General features: G+C 42.9%; 1 protein-coding gene across 1 annotated transcript in view; it reads right to left on the minus strand.

The window, feature by feature from the left end:
• The window catches only part of LOC144761294 (cytochrome P450 2K1-like), a 585,479-nt gene that overhangs the window by 367,735 nt on the left and 195,437 nt on the right, over window positions 1–22,307 (minus strand). Inside the window, exons 2-3 of the mRNA XM_078646742.1 lie at window positions 17,395–17,557; window positions 15,022–15,171 (exon numbers count right to left, since the gene is read on the minus strand). Of these exons, the coding sequence (XP_078502868.1) occupies window positions 15,022–15,171; window positions 17,395–17,557 (313 nt within the window). The remainder of the gene's footprint in view (window positions 1–15,021; window positions 15,172–17,394; window positions 17,558–22,307) is intronic.

Here is a 22,307-nt window from a genome sequence, read left to right on the forward strand (position 1 = left end):
ATTTTGGACTTCTTATTTTGTTTTTAGATATCTGCTTTGAGTGAGCATCCCTAGTGAGTCTCATGCACAGTAAGCTTCTGTTAAATTGTTCTGTACTTTAACAACCAGTGCCTTTTAAATTAAGGTCTGCTCGTGAGTTTCTGTCGTTTGGGGTATGCTCGGTACACTTTAACAAGTGTGTAGGCTGCGCGAGAAAGTATAATGTCTGTCTGAGCCTAATATCTGTACGCAGATATTCCTACCACAGAGGAAACCCAGAACAAGCATTGGAAATGTAACTGGTCTCGCATTTGTTTGAGTTAGAGCTCTTGGCATTGTAAATGGCAATGTTATTTACCTCTGTGTTACGGAATGTATGTATGTGGTGTGCATTGGAATTATATGGGTTGTGTTATATTAGTTAGTTGTGTAATTGTGTGGTGTGGAATTGTGTGTGTGGAGTGCAATTATATGGAATGTTATTTTGTGTTGTGGAGTGGTATGTAGTGGTGTTTAATTATGTGGTGTGATGTTGAATTTTGTGGAACGATGTTGAATTGTATGGTGTGGACATGATGTATGTGGTGTGTAATTGCGGTGATGAGTTGTATATTGTGGTGTGGTGGAGTTGAATTATGTGATGTGGAAGTGTGTGGATAGCTTTGTGTTTTTGGTGATGAAAAAGACAAATAGGTAGGAGCTAAGCAGATCCCGATCTGATGTTATAAAAAAGAAGAGTTGGGGCTATTGGCATTGTAAATGTGAATGTGTCTTACTTCTCTGTTACTGATTGGATTGGAACCTGTTGGCTCATGGCTAGGGAAAAAATACTGATTGCCAGTGCATGTTCATGGAAGACCAAACACACTGGATTTGTGTAGTGCCTAAGCATGTTCAGATTATTTCAATCTGCTTTCCGGGTATGCACCTTCTACTATCATGTTTTTGTGATTAGTTTCAAATTTATGCTAATTTACTCTTCATATGAGTTGGCAACTTATCCAACAATAAAATGCCTGGTGACAGGTGTTGAAGTAATACATGCTCTGAAGGACACAAGAAGCTCCTGATCATATTTCAATAAAAAGATAACTGCTGTGCTAGATAATAGCAAACAAGAACTGCTTTGACAGAGTTGTGAATGTGTGATGGATGAGTTCACTTCTAAGATGTAAAATAAAGTTTGAGCATTTCAGAGCAGGCTCTCCCTGGCAGGGTGAATGAGATACCAAACAGCCAATACCATGAAGTGAGAAGTGGCATAAAAAAATCTGACAGAGAGATAAAGTTGTTTGTAGGCAAACCTAAAAAGAACCCCCTTTCCTAGCTACACTAAGAGGTCAACTTTATCGGACTGTGCTGAATGTATGAAGGTAAGTGGGTGCATTGTTATGCACCCACTTACCAAACCAAAGTGTTTTTAGTTAGCTTGCAGAACAGACGCCTAAAATCTGTCTCCCATTGTATGCTAATTTACTATGTGTTAGAATATCATCACAACAAACAGAGAGAGAGGGGTCATAGGGAAAAAGTGTTTAAAGACCTACTACTGGTTCACTTCCCCAGCTACATAGTATAAATAACAAACAAGAACCTAGGAGGTCTATGAGCCAAATATACTGGCCAAACTGGCATGTATTCCACTATGTCAGTAAGTGCTGCAGTCACCATTAAACCAATACTAAGGAGCAAGGAAAAGAAGAGAAAAACAAGTGTGCAGAAAACACGAACGCTGATGTATAGAGCTCACTCAAAGACTGTTCTGTACACCCTAAAGTGCTCCGCCCAGACAAAAAACGGAATGGTGTATATCTGTACAAGTGTACAACAACTCACCTCAGACTGAGCCTGTTTTGCCATTCCACAGATGGAAATCAAAGGGAGAGCGCAGTGCAGAATGAGACGGGAGGAAACTGGATGCTTTGACAAGGGGACTCGAGGTGAGGGAATCAGGAGTGCTGATAACTGAAGACCTGGCAGACCTGGCAGCCTTCCCACACCTTCCTTGTTCAGAGAAAGCACATATGTCTGTGTAAACATCAACTATGCAAAACCTTACACGGTATAACCAGTCCACCGCCACTTGGTGCCCACAAATGAGGCGTCAGGCTGCTAAAAACGTCAGAAGCACAGGCCAACGAAAAGACAAGGCACAAGGCTGAACAGAAGACATCTTCCTGAATCAATCTTTCCCAATATAGAGTTATTATGAAAACTTTCCTCGAACACAAGAACAGTCCCTTCCCAGTCTTTATTGTGTTTCTGTTTTTCTGCTCATTAGTGTGTCAGTGATGTCTTTGGGATACAGAAGGCATTAGGAGTACCTGTTATACTTATCCATTCTGTAGAGCCAACATCAGGGTTATTTTTAGGCAGCAAGGTAGCTCTGTAGCCTGTATATGTTGCAGAAAAACAAAGATGGGGGAGGGAGGAAGTAGAGGGAGGGGGGAGGAAAGGGGAGAGTGCATCGAACATGTGCCCTCCCTTGCAATTACATAACTCACGTTAGAGTGATGGTTCGAGCCTCAGCGAAGGCTCTATAAAAATAGGCTGGTATTATTAAACAATTGTAACAAGTATTTGTATTAATTGTTTATTTAAGTGATTGTTTACAGGATCAGTTCCCGGATGAAAACAAGGGGGAGGAGGGTGTGAACAGAACAGGTGCCCTAGAAGGCTCTGATGAGCACAAAACAAAGATGGGGGGAGTGCATTGAATATGCGTCCTCCTAACAAGAATGACACAAGTTATGGATGTAGCTCAATAAACAGACAGAACTGCCCACTTTGGTACTGGGGACCCAGGTTCGATCCTTGGTGTAAGCTTTATAAAAAGAATAGAAAGTTACAGGAAAGTTTGCCGGTTCATGACAAGAAAACAAGCCAAGGGAACAGCAATGGGAGGGGGAAGTGCATGGGCAGGAAAGGAATGCTGTGTGTGTTAGCTGGGAAGGGAAAACCCTGCCTTCAACTGCTGATAGGAGAAAGTCAAGTAAGAAAATATTGCTCACAGAAAGTAAATAAAACACATCTCGTAACAACACAGTAAAAGGTCCAGTCCTCATGCGAGGTTACAAATGAAGACAAGGCGGTACTAAGTAGGGGCTATTCAGCCGATTCACAAACCAAAATCAACCATTTAGAAAGGACAGAAACTGGAGCCAATTGAAAAGATGGGCGGGGAAGGGGTGTAGCTTCTATTCCATACCTCAATACAGCTTGTCTCGAAGAGACAGCACAAGTGCTGACTAGGTGAGACTTAAAAAAATAATGATGCCCTTAGTAGGCCTCAAAATGTAAATGGACATCCAAAATAAATGAAATGTCCTCTTTGTTTGTAACTGATGCTGTACAACATTTGCTAGTTTGCAATATTTCCCTGAGGCTGTCCTGAAGAGAATCAGGCTTGAAGGCATACTGTAGTACTCTGTTGGCCTACTTGCAGTTCAAAACTTTTCCCTTGGAGAATTAGCTGTCTGCTGAGAAGATGAAACTGGTAGCAGAGGAATCTAATTAATTAGTGTAGTAACCACTTGTTGACAAGTGTGGGTATGCTACCCTCGCAGAGAAAGAAGGTAAAACTCTGGCAACAGCCCCACTAATGGTTCCCTTTGAAGTCCTGTAAGGAAGAAACCAGTTTTGGGTGTGGATGAAGTGAAACATCAAGGAGAGATCTCTAGACCCTTGTTGATCTGCGATTTTGAAGACCCCAGAATACTGTGCAGGGGGAATGGGATTGCCTGATTGCTACTGCCAGGAAATGGCAGCAAGGGGTGTAGGGTAATGTGATATATCCATATTATGTGTGCACGTTCTAAAGCTCTCCAACTCGACTTTGAAACACCTGCCCAGCTGAAGAAACACTGAGAAGAGGTTAACCACATGAAGGACGGACCAGCTTGCTGATTAACTCCTGTCTGGGGTGTAAGGACTATGTACTTGTACTTCTTGGACTCTGACACCAGAACCAGTGGCACTGGCTTCCCTACTCTATTGGGTGACAGCAGAGGCTGGACACACAAGTACCCTGAAAGTTTCACAATGCCGTGGGTGTTTGGGGTGTGCAAGCAGGTTAAGTTGCTGTCTTGGTGGTCTACTGATGGAAGACCTCTGGTCAGGAGACTGCTCCCTCACAGGGCTGAAGTGAAGGCATTTCCAAAGTCTGATAGCCCCTGCTACTATTTGAAGGAAGTATCAGTGCCCAGGGGCTAATGCAAACCTTTCTAAAATGAGTAGGGCTCGCCAGGCCCATGTGAGTGGCTTACAAAATTCTCCCTTGCGCCCCAGTGCTGGGAATGTGGGAGAGGATAAAAAGGCATTAGTAGGCAGTGTGCTTGTGCAGCAAGGAGCCGGTGTGATTGTGTGGGTTGTGGGGCATCCAAATATCTATTGTGCTATTCACACGGGTGCCAAAGTAGGTAGAGGCACCCATGCTGGACTCATTCTAGACTAGTGGGTGCTTTACATAGGAAGGAGCTAAGAAAAAGGAAAGGGAAAGTATTGCACTATAGCCATTCCAAATAAGCAGTCTTTGGGTAGAATCTTGCCCATTGTGCCTTGCCTCGCTAATTTTCACATTTACTGTGGTGCCCACAGAAGTAGCAGGCAGCACACAGCGTTATGTCCAGTTTTGGGGCGCACATGAAGAACTATGCAGCATCAGAAGAGCCCCTTCTTTTTTCCTAGTGTTGCCAACCTAAGTTTTCCAGTGTATTACATGCATGACACCGAGAGATGGTTTCTGCATTTTAAATCACTACCAGAGCTGTGGCTTTAGGCCTAGAGGCTTTTGAGTGTGTGGACTTCTGTGTATATGTTTTAGTGGTTTTAGGTAATACGGTCTCAATAAAATGTTCGATGAAATGTTCATTGTGTTATAATTTTTGTTGTTCCTGGAATGTCATGTTAAAAGAGAAAGTTAAAAGAACTGCATTTTCGAAATATTTACTATATTTAAGGGTTTGTGTTCCGCTATTAATGGTGTAGTGCCATCTAAGAGAAAGCAAGTAAGCCTTAATTTATATTAATGAACATCACAGGCTAGCTTAGGCATATGTGGGGTTATTATGTTCTAGTGGTTAGTGGCTGTTAGAATACAAACCAGGAAAATAAGCTCCCGGCATAGGGGGGCTAGTCTGCATTTAGGGGTCAATAGGTAATTGTGTCCTTTTCTGGTTGTGCACCCCCTGTAGCCGAAGAGACCATCTAGAGAGTGTGCTGTCAAATAAACTTATTTGTAATTGTATGCATAATATTTTGTTTTATAGATAATTCAATAACATATTTTTTTTAAATAAACAGATTGTGAATTAATTAATGAAATATTATCTGTTATTTTGTTGACTTACCGCTATATGTATCAAGCTATTTAGCATTCCCAAAGGCCGAAATTCTGCGAATTTCGGCCTTTGCGAATGCTAATTAGACAAATGGAATGTATCAAACTAGTTTGATGCAAAATAAGGAATAGCAAAATTTGCTAATCCTTATTTTGCGATTGCACTTAAGGAATTGCAAATTTTGCGATTCCTTAAATGCAATGTATCAAACAAATAAAATGCAAAAAATGCCATTAAGGATTAGCAAATTACCACCAACTTCTAGTTGGTGGTAATTTGCGAATTCTTATCAAAAATCTTTTTTGATAAAAACCAAAGGTGCCATATGACGCCCATACATGCCCTTAGGGCATGTATGTGCGCCATATGCCCCCAAATGTCTTTTTCAGGGGTGCAGCAGGGTGTTCTTGAGACACCCCTGCACCCTTGGAAACATCCCTAATTTGCGATCAGCAAATTGCTAATTGCAAATTGCACTTTCATTCCTATGGGCCTCCTGGCCCATGGAAATGAAGGGGTAATTTGCGATTGACAATTTGCTAATCTCAAATTAAGGAATGCTAAGGAATCGCTATTGGAAAGCGATTTTGTACATACATACCGTTTTGCATTTCCTAAATAGCGATTCCTTACAATTCGCTATTTAGGAAATGCAAAATGGTTTGTTGATACATATAGCGGTTAGTCTCTAACCCACAGCTCCTTCCTTGGTAAATCTTGGACTGCTCTGCCTTGCTGCCCTAAGTGTGGACTGCTAACAGTGGTGCTTGCCATGGATCTATCCTATTTATATTTTTCACACCATCCATCATTCCAAAACTAAGATATTAACAATAAAGTACCTGCCTGTATTTGTGCGCAGTTCGTTATGGCAAGCATTAGATATGATTAAATTGGCATGTTGCAAAAGCATATTCATGCGTTACTTACAGGAAAAGCAAAGGTTTACATAAAAATATCAACTTACACTTGCAATTCTTAGATTGAATGTCATTTGGAACACAACCATCAACAAAATGTTGGTGGTACACATATTCCTATTTCTTATTTAATCTAAAACGCAGTTGGGGTGTTCAAAGTGTCCTTAAAGAATCCGAGTCTCAAAGATCAGCATCAGAAACACCATCATCCCTCATGTCACAGTCCAAATGTATGTGACTATGCCCTTTAAAATCATTCAAATACACAGGTTGGTCTGAGGGTTGTGTATTAACCAAAAGATTGAAATCTTTAAAAGAGCTTATAGCAGCGACTGGGCCTTAACTGTGATGGCATTTTAATAGGGTATGAAAGAGCAATGTTCCCACAAGAGTGCAGTTAGTTTGGTAAATATATTTTCTGCAGGCTTCAACTAACAATTTACAAATGGCTAATATGAGGGTTAATTCAATAGGACCAAAATTGGTGGGAGATAATTTAAGAAGGAGCAGGGTGTTGGTACAATCAGTAATCCTAGATTGAACAGTCTAATGGGTATGTCTTGGACTAATGATGCATGCCATCAAATATCAAGATTAGTGTACATGAATCAAAAACTCTGTGAAATTAAGTCTTAAATACTGAGATTATCGGATCACAAAATCTATTATACAAGAGCAGTTGAAATGTTCTGATTAGATTCTAGGCACATGTGATAGTTAGTCACTCATTACGAGTTGCACAGTACTGGCTGTGTGCAAACTCTGCACACAAAATAAATATTACTGTGCGTGAACATGGAACCAGTATTCTGCCATTATGTGTAAATCCCCCAAGAATGTCAAAACTGTCAGACCCAGTTTTATCAGATGGGATTAACACTTGTAGGGCCAAATGTATGACCGTTTTTTGCTGATTACCTGTTTGCAACCATAAAATTCGTCAGGCCAATTTACAAACCCTATTTTGCGAGTCAGTAACCAATTACAGACTCGCAAAATAGGGTTTGCAACTTGCTATTAGGAAGGGGTGTGCCAAGGGCCTCCCTTCCTAATAGCGAGTCCCAATGGTATGTACCATTGTTTTGCAACCACAATTGTGGTTGCATAACACTCGCAATTTACCACCTACTACAAGTAGGTGGTAAGCCACTCACAGACAGGAAGTGGTCTTTAGGGGATCCCTTCCCCTTTGTGACTGGCATTCAACATATTTTTAAAGAGCAGACAGTGGTCCCATGGACCACTGCCCACTCTTAAAAAATGAAACAGTAATGTTTCATTTTTTTTTTTTTAAATGCATCCTGTTTTCCTTCAAGGAAAACTGACTGCATTTAAAAAAAACTGATTTATTTAAAAAGCAGTCACAGATATGATGGTCTGCGGACCCCAGCAGACCACCAACCCTGGGAGTGCTAGCCACTCCTAATGTGGTCGCAAATTGCACCTTCCTTATAAATATTAATGAGGCAGGCAATTTGCGACCCCATTAGGAATTGCAAAAAGTATCTGAGACACTGTTGTACGTTCCTATTTGCGAGACGCAAAGCGACGCAATTTGCAACTCACAAATTGGTAGGGTCGTACATCTGGCCCATATTTACCACCTTGTTTTAACCGCTACCGCGCTAGCGGGTTTTCCCGCTGTGCGCTGAAATTTGAAAATCGCGCGGTTTGTGAAAAAGCCAGCTCGTCCTCCGCGTAGCGCAGGTAACGCCCATGACGAGCTGGCTTTGTCATCCGCATCGAAGGGGTTAAATGTGAGCTGGAGCGCATGTGCTGAGTGGGGTGGCTGGGGGAAGGAAACCAGCCCTGAGGCAGGTGAGCCCATTACAAACCTCGCCATTGATTAAAAAATACTCAGGCAGGAAATGGGACAAGGTATGGCTGCTTTGGCAGTCAAAGCCTCATGAGAGTTTATTGGCAGAAGTAACCAGCATGTGCTTTAGTTGTAAAGACAACACAAAACCTGAACTTTTAGATAATAGGGCCATAAAATGCAATATCATGTTTACAGGCATCCAAGTACAACACTTTAAAAGAAGTCAAGATAGAAGCCTAGAAAACGAAATACAGAGAGTTTATCAAAGTTTCTATAAAGGCTCTATCACGATAAAGGTTAAGAACAGTGATTACCAATTTACGGATATTTGTTTAAAGAAGAGATTTTCTAAATAGCAAGGGAAATAAAATAAAAGTAAAATTTTTTATTTTTGTAGTTTGCTCTGATATATACTAATCCAGTAAGATTTGTCAATGGTGTTTGAGTCCCCTTGCAAAAAGAGATTAAGTAGAATGCAGTGCAATTTGGTACAATATTGAAAGTCATCGCTAACAACATAGTAAATACCCTTTCGAATTTAGAGCCAGAAAATTGCAAAATAAATACTTTCTAGTAATTAATATATATGTATACATACCTATACGCATTGATAAATGAAAGACAAAGGTAAAATGCCATGTGCCTAATTTGACTATGCTGCATGGTACAAAAGCCTAAAATGAATCCTAAAGGGATTGAAAAATAGTGGTTTAAGATGTCTATACGGACAAACAGCAACAGCTTCTGATTGTCTTTCTCTTGTTTTACTAAGTTTTGCTTTGAGAAACTGTCAAATCCGCAGCTCTGTAGAGCGAATACATAAGTGAAAACAAAGAGAGGGGGACGTGGACAGGCAGGAGGGCCCAGGACATGTACCGCCCAGCGCTCCAGCTGACTCAGACAATATCCTACAGATATCCTGCTACATCCTGTTGGAATTTTCTTCTGGATAACCCCTTGCAACGTCGAACTTACTGTTCGGTGTACCAAGAGGCTTTGTCTTGCCACCTTGAGCAGTTCAGTCATCCTGATGTGGACACGGCCCTGGCGAGACTGGCCATCACCATTTCCCTGCATGGATCAGACAAATCTGGGGGCCTCCTGGGAGCAGTGGAATCAGCACCAACTTTCTCCAGAGGAATGACTGGAGGTCCGGAGCGGGCTGTGTCCCCTGGGGGAAATCCTACGAGAGGCACCTCCCTGAGATCCGTAGCAGGTCAGCAGCAGAAGGGACTGCCGGGAAGCACTTACGCTGCTGCCGACGCGCCCGCTCATCTGCGCATCTGGGAGAGTGTGGGCGTTGGACCTCTGGGTGTGGTGGAGGCGGCCCCCTGGCCTGCGGGTTTCAATTGGTGTAGAGCAGAGAGACCTCGCCGGTGCTGCCCTGAAAGATGTGGTGAGGGCCAGAGTTCACCCTGGGAGGAGGAGCCCGTTGCCTGCTGGGCCAACATAAGGAGTTGTTGGATCACAAGGCCTGTGCTACGCAAGACCCTCCGAGGTGAAGATATTTTCGTGGTGATGAGAAACAAAGAAATTGTGGACTCTGGTAGTGTGACCCCCTAAGAGAGACCAGGACAGTGGCTACTGAGGCTACACAGCGAATGGGACAGTGGGCCTCGTGGGCAAGAAAACCTCCAGATTTTGCCCTCTGGGAATGCAGCCACAATAGCAATGCAAACTCGGAGAGACTGACCCACTGGGGTTGGTGAGCTCCTTGCGAGTGAGCGGACCTCTGTTTCTGGGAGAAAATAACTACCTTGAAAGACGCTGGACGCTACCCCTTCTGTGTTGCCTAGGTGGTGATTCATGTGGACCCGTTAAGCTACACCCTTGGTCTGGCACTCAGCAGAATTAATGCTCCTAGACTCGGAGGAGTTTATAGAGTGCAGGATCGTGAGGAGACCACTGAGTGGACCCCATGCTTATATAAGGAGTGTTGGTGCCATAAAAACAGCATTAGTTGGTGGAGAGCCTAACAAAGATCCTTGCAGCATCCCTGACCAGCTCACACTTGGTGCCTGGTGGTTGTCAGCCTGCTGAGCTCAATGATGGTGAAAGAGTATGCAAGCCGGGTGGCCCAGGCCAACAACATTCTTAACTATGTGCAACTGTTTCTTCTGGGACCCAGGGACCAGGAGGTAACTCCAGATGGAAATGGAGAAGCACTTCTGCAGGGAGCATAGATGGCTCCCCCCTCTGGATTTGCTTGTGGTGATTCAAAACTCACGAGATGAGCTGGACCATAAGATTGACTCTGTTGCCATTGATGTTAATTTGTTACCGGCTGATTTACGTAAGGGATCAGAATGTGTGATCACTCCAGAGTAAAATGTGAGTGCCTTGCAAACTGCGGTCCATACATTCTGTGACACTGTTATTGGACTCCAAAAAGAAGAGGTGCACCTGGACGGTTGTATAGAGTACTCAGAGGGGATGACTTGCAGAAACAATCTGCACTTTGTGGGGTTCCTAGAGCGGACGGGAGGGTAATCTGCCAAAATCTTCTTGGAAACTGGATCACTAGTACTCTGGATACACACAAGGACCACATATTTGGGTGGCTTCAGGGGTTCCCTTTAGGCACTTGAATCAAGTTGTGGACTCAGAAGGGCGAAATGCTGTGGTGCAAGGGATGATTGAGGGTCAGGGAATTGTTTTATTAATGTCTATGCCCCTAATGCGGAGTGTTCAGATTTCTTTACTACAATGATGGAGGCGGTGGCTCCCTATCTGGGTGTGGTGGTAGTCTTAGCAGGGGATTTTAACTGCATTATTAATTGGACATTAGAGCAGTAGCCTCCCCAAGCCCATACTAACCCTGGCTCATTGGAACACTTTGGGACATGCTAGATGGTCTGCATCTGTACGATGTCTGCCATAAACGTCACCCATGAAGACACCTGTTTTCTTGCCAAACCCCCGCAACGGGTACATTCAACAGCGTACATTTCTGTTTTATTTCTGCCGATCTAGTGCCCATGATTGTAGGTCTCACCTATTTGACCTGATATCTTTCGGATCAATCGCCGATCTTGTTAAATCTTGGTGGTGCACTTGACTGGCCGGTGATTCCCCTGTAGTGCCTCCTTTTGTGGTGGTGGTCACATTTGCGCTGGTGCATTATTTTGAGGAGAATTGAGGGTCTGCCTCCTGTTGGGTGCCTGATTGGGAACCCAGGAAGGTCGTCCCCTGGGGAGCATGTATTAAATCATCTTACAGGGTCCGGCATCAGTTAGAACAAGAGATCAGGGATGAGGAATCCAAACTGGGCAGGGTAGAGGAGGTGCTGCCTTCGTCCCCCCATAGACTATCGGAATGGTGTGACACACAAGAGGCTCAGTTAGAGGACTTGTGTAGGTTTGAGAAACATACTCATACAGGTTATCAACAGCGATTGCATATGGAAGGGGACAGGAGCGTTGCTGACCTGATTGATTAGATGCAAGGCTCCTGAGGCCCCTGTCCTATAGTTACACATGGAAGCTGGGAAACTAGTATATACACAGGGAGCAAATAATGAATAAATTAGTAAGGTATATATAGAGCCAGTACCCCCTTCGCAGGAGGCTGTGCAGGGTTTCCCTTGCGACTGTCGAGCTCCTGAAGATTGACTTAGACATTACAAAGGCTCTGGATGGCTGGATTATTAAAGACGAGATCCTTTTGGCAATCAAGCATCTCAAGCCTGCAAAAATCCCTTGAAGTGATGGACTGCCAGATGAAATTTAACATATGTTTGCTGCATTAATGGCAGGTATATAACAAGGCCCTTGATACAAATTCTCTCCATGATCAAGGCCCTGGTGGTCATGATATTGAAGTCTAACAGGGACCTTCATTGGCCACATCATACAGGCCGATGTTGCTCTTGAATTTTGATGTAAAAATCCTGAGTGGAGTTCTGACAGCACATCTCCTTTCTCACATGCCCCTCCTTATACACTATATATCAATCGAGTTTCATTCTAAGACGGAGTACCATTCATAATTTGTGCCAACTGGAGCATGTGTGGAACACCCGTGCCTCTTCAAGGATGACTTTGCTCTGGCATTCCTAGATACAGAGCAAGCATTTGGTTCCATAAACTGGTCGTATATATGACAGTTGCCCCAACATATTGCATTGGGTTCTGGATTCATCTGATCAGTTCGCTTGTTCTTTTCTGCTCCAAATGCTAGGGTAAGATCTGGGGGGTAGGTATCTTATCCATTAAGACAGTACAGGGGTACCCGCCAGGAGTTCCCTTTGTCGCCGCTGATGTTTGTGATTGCCATGGTGCCGTTAGGGGAGACCCTGCATTGCAAGATGCAACTTTGGATTATATCGCTTGGGGAGACTGATCATATGGTCACCCTTTATGCTAATGACACTTTAGTGTATATTTGTCAGCTGGCTTATTCATCACCCAAACTGCTTGAGGTTATGTTGGTATTTGGAAACATCTCAGACCTCCGCCAAATCAACCCAGATAAATCTAAGTTCCTCCCCTTGGGGTGACTAGCGGGACTGTCAGAGGGTGAGTTGCCTGCGGTGGGGTTTCCTTGGGTGACCTTGAATGCTCGTTATCTGAGGGTTCATCTGGCCCACATGGCTCCAACATACTTAGAACTTAAGATTAAAAGAGTGGTGGAGGTAATACCGGGCTCAATCAGGTTCTGGAAGGAACTGCCTCTGTCCCTTATGGGCAGGATTGCAATAGTGGAAATGACAATATTACTGTGCTGTCTCTATGCCCTACAGCACACCTTTCATATGGTCTCCAGGCACTATTTTAGTACACCTGGGGCCTCATTTATGAAAAGTGACTCATCGCTGCGTGAAAACAGCGATGCGTCACTTTTCACTGCGCCCTCCTTGCGAGACCAATGATGCGTCATATTTACAGTATGACGCATCATGGCGCAAGGAGTTACAGATACGTCAGTATTTCTGACGTATCTGTATGGCGCAAAAGTGACGCATTGCTGGAGTGTGTCACAAAAGTCACGCAACTCTAGCAATGTGTCCTTTCACATGGGGCAACCCCCATGTGAATGGGCCTGCATCAGTCTTATGCCTGCTGTGAGGCAGGCTTAATAAATTGACGCATTTGTGTCCTAAAAGTGAGCAGTGAAATCTTGTAGATTTCACTGCATCACTTCTATGACCCTGTCTTGCGTCAGAACGCCCCCCTGCATACAATATACCTAGCGTAGGTATAATCTAGCGCAGGGGTTTCCAAAGTGACGCATCTACCTAGATGCGTCACTTTGTAAATATGGTGCAACAAGGCACACTTTTTACGCTGCTTGTGCGTCACAAAAAGTGATGCACCGGTGGCGTAAAAGTGACTCATGGCCTCATAAATGAGGCCCCAGGAGTTTTACTACATGGCAGCTCAGCTGCAACATGCGGTTCATTGGATGGAAGATAATGACAACTGCGAGAAACAGCTTTTATCGGGCACGCACAGTAGACTACCTTTGCTGACCCTTTTGATGCTTGGCTCTGAAGACCCCTTACTGCTCCCTTATATTATACAGCATTTGGCGACCATATGGGAGGGTGTTGTCAGGCGGGTTGTCCAACAGGCTGCTTATGAACCAGAAATGCCTATCTGGGCAGTACGGCCATTCTCTTGTATTGTTAAGTCAATGGTGGTACAGCGCTGGAAGGAGGGCTGTTGCAAATTAATGGGAGACCTGTAAATTGATAAGCATTTTATTACGCAAGAGAAGGTGATGGCATCCTTTGATTTGGGTGCTGGGCAATTTCTCCAATACAGGAAAATGTTGATTGGTGTATCGGATGAAATTGTTATATATCGACATGGAGTTCAGTGGATCAGGGAAAATATTTTTCTCTCCTGTATGACTAGACTTTAGTTGACATTGGGGACATGCTCTTCTGCCAATGGATATATATCCCTGATCTTATATGTGAAGGAATTGTATGGGTTTCACCCTTTCTTTCTCTCCTCCCTGGATATTTCTGAGATTGCTGAGTAAGTATTATGAGTAGATAATTTATATATACATGGACAGCGGGGGAAGGAAGATGGAAACCTACAAATGGACTCCTTATGGTACGCATTGTCAATGCGATAGCTCTATATGCCAATAAAATTACTTTAAAAAAAAGAAAAAGTGGAAGCAAAGAGAGGAACTAAGAAGATATACTTCCATAAAGAAAAGAAATTGATATTTTCTTGATGCACTCTTTGCTTGTAGTCCTAGGTATTCAAGTCATTAAGAAGAAATTCTTGGGAGGGGAGTCTCCGGGAGCAGATCAATAACGTTGAGTAAAATTACACATTTCAGAATCTCAGTAAAACTGCTTAAAAATGTTGCTCTTATAAAAAGGCTGGAAACAAGCGGGGTGGTCCATGTGTATAAATTGTCAGTATTTGAGCATGGGTACCATTTTCACAGGGAGCTTGAATAATGGCACAGCTATTTCACACATAGCTTTCAATTAGAATTCAGACAACTTTGCATCCGGGTCAGTGTGTGCACAAACTTAAATCATCCCCAAAGCACGTTCAAAAGGTGAAGAGACCTGAAGCAAACAGGGCGGAGGACTGTATTACAATGGTGGCTGGCTACATAACAAGTTTTACAATCTGTGGTCGAAAGATGGCCTTTCCTATAACCTGTCGTGGACTGTATCAACTTCAATGATAGTGGAAAAGTAATATTCAAGCTATAATGGTCAAAGTGCCACTGTTCTCATCGTCCAACCCCGGATAATTGCTTAATATATGTTTAACAATCTTTGTCAATAGCTTTATTTTTAGAAAATGGGTTGCAGACTGTTCTACTAATTCCGTTTTCCTTTATTGCAATACTCATTTAAATTCACGTTACTGTTTAAAGACAAAATAAGTTACTGTTTGACAGAAATAATCTTTTTCTCTTCAGTTGAAGCCAATATACCTGAACAGTTAAGATGAGCTACACAGAAAATATGTTTTCAGTCACTTACCTTCATGGGACTGAAAATGCTTTATCAAATATTCATTTTCTTCAATAATTTTATCTTCGATAGTCCTCTTTCCCATGCCAAAATCCCTTAGAGTTGAGAGGGTGAATCTTCTCATTACCTTCCAAGTTTCCCCATGCGAAAATGGAAGACCTATAATAGAAAATAATGTAAACTGCCAAGAAAGAGGTATTCACTTTCGAAAAAATAAAAATGACCACTCTCACTGATTACTTATATTGTTATGTCATACTTAATGGATTGTTCATTGCATTGGTCGGCGTGTGGTAGGATGGCATCTTAACCTGAACCTCTATTTAGCATTGCCTTTGGATTCATGAGACTATTGTTATGATCTGGGGTGTGAGGTGACTCTTTCTCATTTGGAGCAATTTCTAGAAGTACCTGAAGTTCCTCAGGTTATTTATAGGCCTGGGCAGAGTTCACACAGTTATGCGCAACTCCGCGAAGGGCCAAAAAAAAAGAAACTCTGCCCGACATCGTAATAGACCCCGTAGTCTGTACTCATTCATCCTGATGGAGTACCTACCTGCCAAATTTCAAGATGTCCACCAGCTCAGCAGACATCCTTTACACTTCTTACAGAAGTTTACACTTACAGAAGAGCGTCTTCTGACTCTTCCTTTTTGCTTTCTGTTCTGTTGTGTATTGGTATTTTCCTTCTACCAGTCAAAAGCGCCGGGACGCCCCTTTGCTGGGGCAGCTGTGCGCTATAAAAATCACAATAACATAACATAACATAACATAACATAACCTAACACTGGCAGAAACTACCATCAGGGTGATTACTGTCAATGCATTTAAAGTTTGACCGACAACTATGTCAACATGACAGAGCCGTACAGCAAACTTTCAGAGTTATTTTATTTTCAAAAAGAAAATCCGAAAGCAAGATTTTCTTTTTGAAAATAAAAAACAATGACCACCTCGCCATGGGATCAAGTTATCCCCAGAATGATACAGCAAATATTTTAATTAATTTAATTATGTCTATGTGCATTGATATATGAAAAAGCAAAGCAAGAAGCCATATGTCAAATGTGGTACGAAAACCAAAATTATTCCGAAAGGGAATAATAAAGAAATAGTTGGCTTAAGGTGGCTATATGGACAAGCAGTAAGAGCTTCTGGTTGTCTTTTCCTTGTTTTACTGAGTTCACTTCACTCTGGAAAAGCTTAAAACCTCTTCATTGTAGAGAGACTCCAAAGGGGAGACAATGATGTTCAACCAGTGTTACTGGAACAATGGAATCAGTCAAACTAGTTGCAGTGATAACGTTACTCACTAACAGATGATTTTGAAGTTAGGATGCAACCATACATTCAAAATGATGCAATCACATATGAGTACAGCATCTGAAGTGTAATCGAAGGTAAAACTGCCACAGTTAATGTGACTATTGTAATAATACTGAATGGATCTGAAAATGGTCATATTCTCCATCTGACACAATTCAGCATGCGGCACCGCAAATAAATATTCAAAGGCAGCAGCTTTAATGATGGGTAATTTCATTGCATTGTAGAAGACCTGGGGCCAGATGTAGGAGAGCAAATACCGGTCGGTAACGGCCGAATTCGGCCATTACCGACCGGTATTTGGGTTTTCAGATGTAGGGGCCATTATTTTACAGAATCAGTAAATTTACAGATTCGGTAAATTTACAGATTCTGTAAAATACCGAATTGGTAATTTTACCGATTCGGTAAATCCAAATGTAGGTGACACTCCGGAGAGTGCCACAGGCCCTTAAGAGTCGGTATTTTACCACACAATCCTGTTGTGTGGTAAAATACCGAATCCAGGTGTGCATGCACATCTGTGCATGCACACTGTGCAATGTGACACACAGACATGCCCTTAGGGCATGTATGTGTGCCACGTCACACATGCCTTTACTTGGGGTGCTAGAGGGTGTCAAAGGGACACCCACTGCACCCTTGCAGGATTTGGTATTTACCGAATCGGTAAATACCGATTCGGTATTGCCCATTGATTCCTATGGGCTTCAAGGCCCTGCACGGCATTGGTGGGTCAGAGGGCTTGGTCTTTTTCAGGACCTCCGCTTCACCCATCAATATAACACATATTGCTTGTCAAAGTTCTTGCTATTGATATCAGAAAGCATATAATGGTAAATGGCTTTCATCTTTCAATGTTTTAATTTACTTTGCCCTTATTTGGTGACAAACGGGTGCTTGAATTTTTAAGAAAAAATCAGAAGACCCAAAGAAGTGGATTAAACAAATGTAAATTTATCAAGTGTGAGTAACTATGCCATTGCAATTCAGAAGCAATAATGCAGCCTATTCAAACATAACAGAAACTATGCCATAAGACTGGAGGATACATACCAAACCCTTTATTTATATCTTCAAATATTGGAATAAATGCTCTTTCTCCAAACTCGTTAGCATGATTCACAAGAGCATCTTTTACAGTCTCATATCCAGTGAGTACTACCATTTTCTTCATTCCCATATGTATACTGAAAATTGAGCCATATTTCTTGGATAGCTGAAAGAGAAACCATAACAGGTTTAAGTAAACAAACATATTAGCCTTGAGGCAACGAAGAGTCAATCCAGCGTTTGGATTAGAAGTTGGTAATCATGTGCTAGTAACATAAAACATATGCAAAGTATGTTGATACGGAATGGTTAGGTTTGCATTGCAAATATGTTTTCAATAAATAAAAATGTGAGTTTGGAGTAAAGGATGAAGAAAAAAGAGGGATTTCTTTAATTTTCTTTGTCCCATCAGAATGTCATAGTTTAACAGATTGTAAGAATTTCATAATTTATAATTTCATATTTTTGTCCCTGGCCCTCTCTGCAGTGTCACCCCTAAACGATTTGCCTTTTTCCCTCCACTTATTTGTTGAATTAGTTTTTGTTGGCCTTAGGACTCTATGCAATTTTCCACTGCTATCTAGTTCGAAAATGCTTGTGCTCACTCCCCTAAACATGGTTTGAGTGTCATTGACCTAATTGGCATATTTAATTTAATTCCCCTGGAGAGTGGTATACTATATACCAAGGGCATGTAGATTACATTCTACCAGTAGGCCTGTAACTCTTATTGAGCAACCCTCCTAGGTAGCACTCTAAAACTGGTTCCAGGCCTGCAATTGCAGCCTGAATGCTGTGTTACACTGCCATGTTGCCCTGACATTGAAGTCCCCTTGCCATGCCCTAAACTCCCCTTTTAATACATGTAAGCCACCCCTAAGGTAGGCCCATGGTAGCCCTTAGGGCAGAGTTTTAGGTAATCAAAATGTTGGGTATGTTGTAATTCAGCAGCGATTAGGTTAAGCATTAGCAGAAGACATCTTGTATTTAGAGACTATCTTGTTCGTTGTGTGGAATCCATTTTGTATTTCTGGCAGCCATTTTGTTTGCCATGTGCTCACCATGTGCTCTGTCCTACCTCCCTGTCAACTGCACTTGAAATCTGCCTAGAGACGAGATATATTTAGCCTCTTCTGCTTTGCACATGCTCAGTTGAGCTTACAGCTGTCCCCAACTTGTAACTGTCAGGATGTGTCCACCAGAATGAGCTAACTGGCAGCCCCTCCCACTTGTTGCTAGCACACTCTCTGTATGACCTTATATGTATTTGAAACCAGCATTCTGTACTTGTACCGCCTTCATTTGCGCCCCTGTGTGGGTATAAAAGGACCAAGCTCCTTCCAGTCAGTGTGCTACCTCATACACTACGAAGGGTGTTGTGTGAATGTAGTTCCACCTCATGAGGTTTAATAAACTTTGTATTTTCTATTCTAGTTTCTGTGCCAACTTCTTCCTATTGGTCTGAGGACTCTGTGCAGAGAAGGGTAAATCCCTTGTACTGGTAGGCCTTGCTGAGGCTCACCACCACAGGTAGGTACTGTCACATTTTACATGCCCTGTTAGTGACAAAAAAAACAAATTAGTTGTTCACTACTGTGACGCCTACCCGTCACATAGGATAACATTGGGGATTCCTTATTACCTTTAATATTTTATACAACCTAATGAGAGGAGGTAGAAATATCATGTTTGTGCCGATGGAATTGTAATGATGAATTCTCTTTAGTGGTTTGGTTTTATTTTTCATTACAATTTTGAAAATGCCATTTTTAGAAACTTCGCTTTTTCCTGTCCTTTATGGCTGCAGCCTGTCTTGGATCACATGAATTGGTGTAACTGATAGTTAGACTTTGTAAATTCTTCCCAGACAGTCACACAATAGAGGGATTAGGTGTGCTGCAATGAGCAATCGTTGACAGGATGGGGGAGGACCTGAACACAGCTTCACTAACACCTCAAAAGGTTCTGCCCTATCTCCACACACCATGCTTAACAACCATGAAGGCTATGAGGGTATGAGAATAGGACCTTCAGACCTCCTCTTCAGTTCACTGCTAGACCTATGGAAGGATTCTCAGAGGACTACCTGCTGCTGTAACGTGCTATGCACTCTGCCAAACTGCTGCTGTACCTAGAAGAACTGCTTTGCTGCTTGGAGCCTGCCTTGAACCCTCAGATGCCATCCCTGATGTTGAGCCCTGCATCTACACCTGCAAGCAAGATTGCAGGAAGTGACTTCAAGGGCTATATTTCCACCCTCCTGTTCAGAGCCACAGGTACATTACAGGCTCCAACCATCTTTAAACCTCACTAACACCCAGCCTGAGTCAATCCTGAACCCTTAAGACGTTTCCCACCAGTTCTGTACCCTTGTCTATGGTGCTAAAGGTGCCCAGATGGCCAGCTTTGAAAACTAAAGACTAGACAAAATTTGAGCGAAAAGTGCTCTGAGAACCAGGAGAAGACTGGAACTAAACGGCTTGCCTATCCGCCCAAGTTGCAATGCTAGTCGTATTGACTTTGCCACTTCTCATGTAACGTAATCCTTTTCAGCAGTCCTTCACCAAAGATGTATCCAACCTCGAGACATTGGCTTCAGATACAGACGTTTTCCTCATCTAGCTGGAGATGTTAAACTTCCATTTTGGTGCCTAAGTGAGGCAATAATCTCTACCGGAGCTTCGACCCAAGGCCACCTGATGACGAAGCTTTCCTCCTCGGACACTCCTGCAATCTTGCCCTGTTGAATTCTTTCTTCAAGAATTTTTCTAAGTCTGAAAGTAAGCATTGACCAGGCACAATCCACTTTTTGTGTATGAACTGTACTCAATTGCGGCCTGCATTAACTTTTGATTTTGATCTGGTCTTGCATGGCTAGATAGCCGCGGTTGGCGCTTTGATCTTTTAGGCAATTGATTTCACCCAAAACTTTAAAAATGCATAACTCTGGCTATACTGATTCGATTTTTGTTGTTTTGGTGTCAAATCATTTATTAAAGTTTACTTACATTTCTATATTGGATTGAGATTTTATCTTGTATTGTATTTTCACTTTCTTACTGTTTGTGTGCTAATGAATGCTGTACACATTGCCTCTCAGTTATGCTTGACTGCTTTTTGTGCCAAGCTATCAAAGGTGAAGCACAGGTTAATTTAGTGATTTTTGTGGTTCGCCCTGCAAGGGATTATGGCATTGCTTGACCATGGCTCACACCGCTGTCAACCAATAACCTTATTTCTCACATAATATTTTATATACTTTAAATAGTAAGAAGTCTAATCTGTAAAAAATGTTATCACCTGAGGGCTGTGTCCTTAAGAAAATCAAGGATTCCAGTTCCTATGAAGACTGCTTTATGTTGGCATTTTACTCCCAGTGACTATCATTAACTTTGTGGGTAATGTTAAGGAGCCGATTCCGAACTCGCTCGGTATGGCTCCGAACGCGATACGGTACGAACCCGACGCGTGTTTTCTAACCGACTTGTACAACTGTACAAGCGAGCAAGTATGATGCGGATAACGTGAAATCGCCTACCGAGACGTTTCTGGGTCCGAATCACTCTGTACGTGTTGGCCGTAAGCAAACCGTGCCGTGCAAAAGAGGCAATTTCCGACCAAGCCAGTATGATGCACGATTCAGACAGCCGGATCGAGACGGAGTTTATGACTCATAAAAGCTCCGGGAAGCGGACTTCGGGGGTCAGCGCTGGACCCCCTTCACCTGTAGGCTTACAAGTCGGTCACAGGGGGGGACTCAAGGGTCCCCCAACATGTGCATGTACAGTACAGGTGGCACAGATGTGTCCCCACTACAGGGGGCACCATTTTGCGCAACTTACTGTCAATGGGAGCCTATGTACGCGTCATACTACAGGCTCCCATTGACTGCAATGGGGCTTTGAGGTTGGAAGTGATTGACTTTGGGGGCCCATTGCGAGCCCCCCTTGGGCAAGGGAAATGCAATTGTGCACCATAGGTGCCCCCATACAGTTCCCTGAACCAGGTGGCAGGCACAGAGTGGTGCCTGCCACGTAGTACAGTGAAATGCACAACATACATTTTTGCCATTGTGGCAGGTGCTGCAGCCAGCACGGTGCTGCCCTGCCACACGGTGTGGGGATGTTTAGGAGGCACCATAGGTGTCCCCAAAGCAGAGGGGTAAGTGGCCCTAATAGAGGCCCCAAAGTCACATACTGCTTGAGATTTCAAGAAAGACAGACCACCATGAAGGGGCAGGTGGAAAGCGACATCCTTCATTATGGGATTATCATTCATCCTGCCACCTCAACTATAATACGGCGGTCGAACGGAAACTATTGATATCAGGTGGAAAGCCTCTGACTAGCTGTTATACGACTTTCCACCAGACATCGTAATCAGTCCCTAAGAGGCTGTGAAGAGAGAAAAATCAAATAAATATTAAGTTGCTCAGGCAGACTCCCACCGCACCCTAGCGAGGTAGATTCACTAGGGTAAAATGAAATGTCGTATATAATGTACTAGCAGCCCGTCCGGACGTTGTCCGGGTATGAATTGCTGTCGGCCAGTAGTATATTGTTTTGTAGGATTTCGTTTTGATAGCATTTCTTATCTGTGACAGGCCTGTGAAACTCTCCGATTCACAGTGCACTGCTGATGCACTTAAAAGTGTGCGTTCAGTAGTGTGTGAACTCGAGTTTCCCTACTTTATTTTTCCTTGCAATAATATATAGCGCAAACTCAACAACATGGCATGAGCACAATTTACATTACAGAAGAACACATTCATTTGTGGTAGGCATGGGGAGACAAAGCGATTTGTCTGGAATCACAGGATGTTGAACTTATGCAGAGATTCGAACGTAGCTCCCCAGCTTTAAAGTTTGCAGTTCTAGGCGGGCGGTGTGTCTAACAGTGTATGTCGGTGCTGGCCA

This window comes from Lissotriton helveticus, chromosome 6 (assembly GCF_964261635.1).
Source record: "Lissotriton helveticus chromosome 6, aLisHel1.1, whole genome shotgun sequence".
NCBI classification, from domain to species: domain Eukaryota; kingdom Metazoa; phylum Chordata; class Amphibia; order Caudata; family Salamandridae; genus Lissotriton; species Lissotriton helveticus.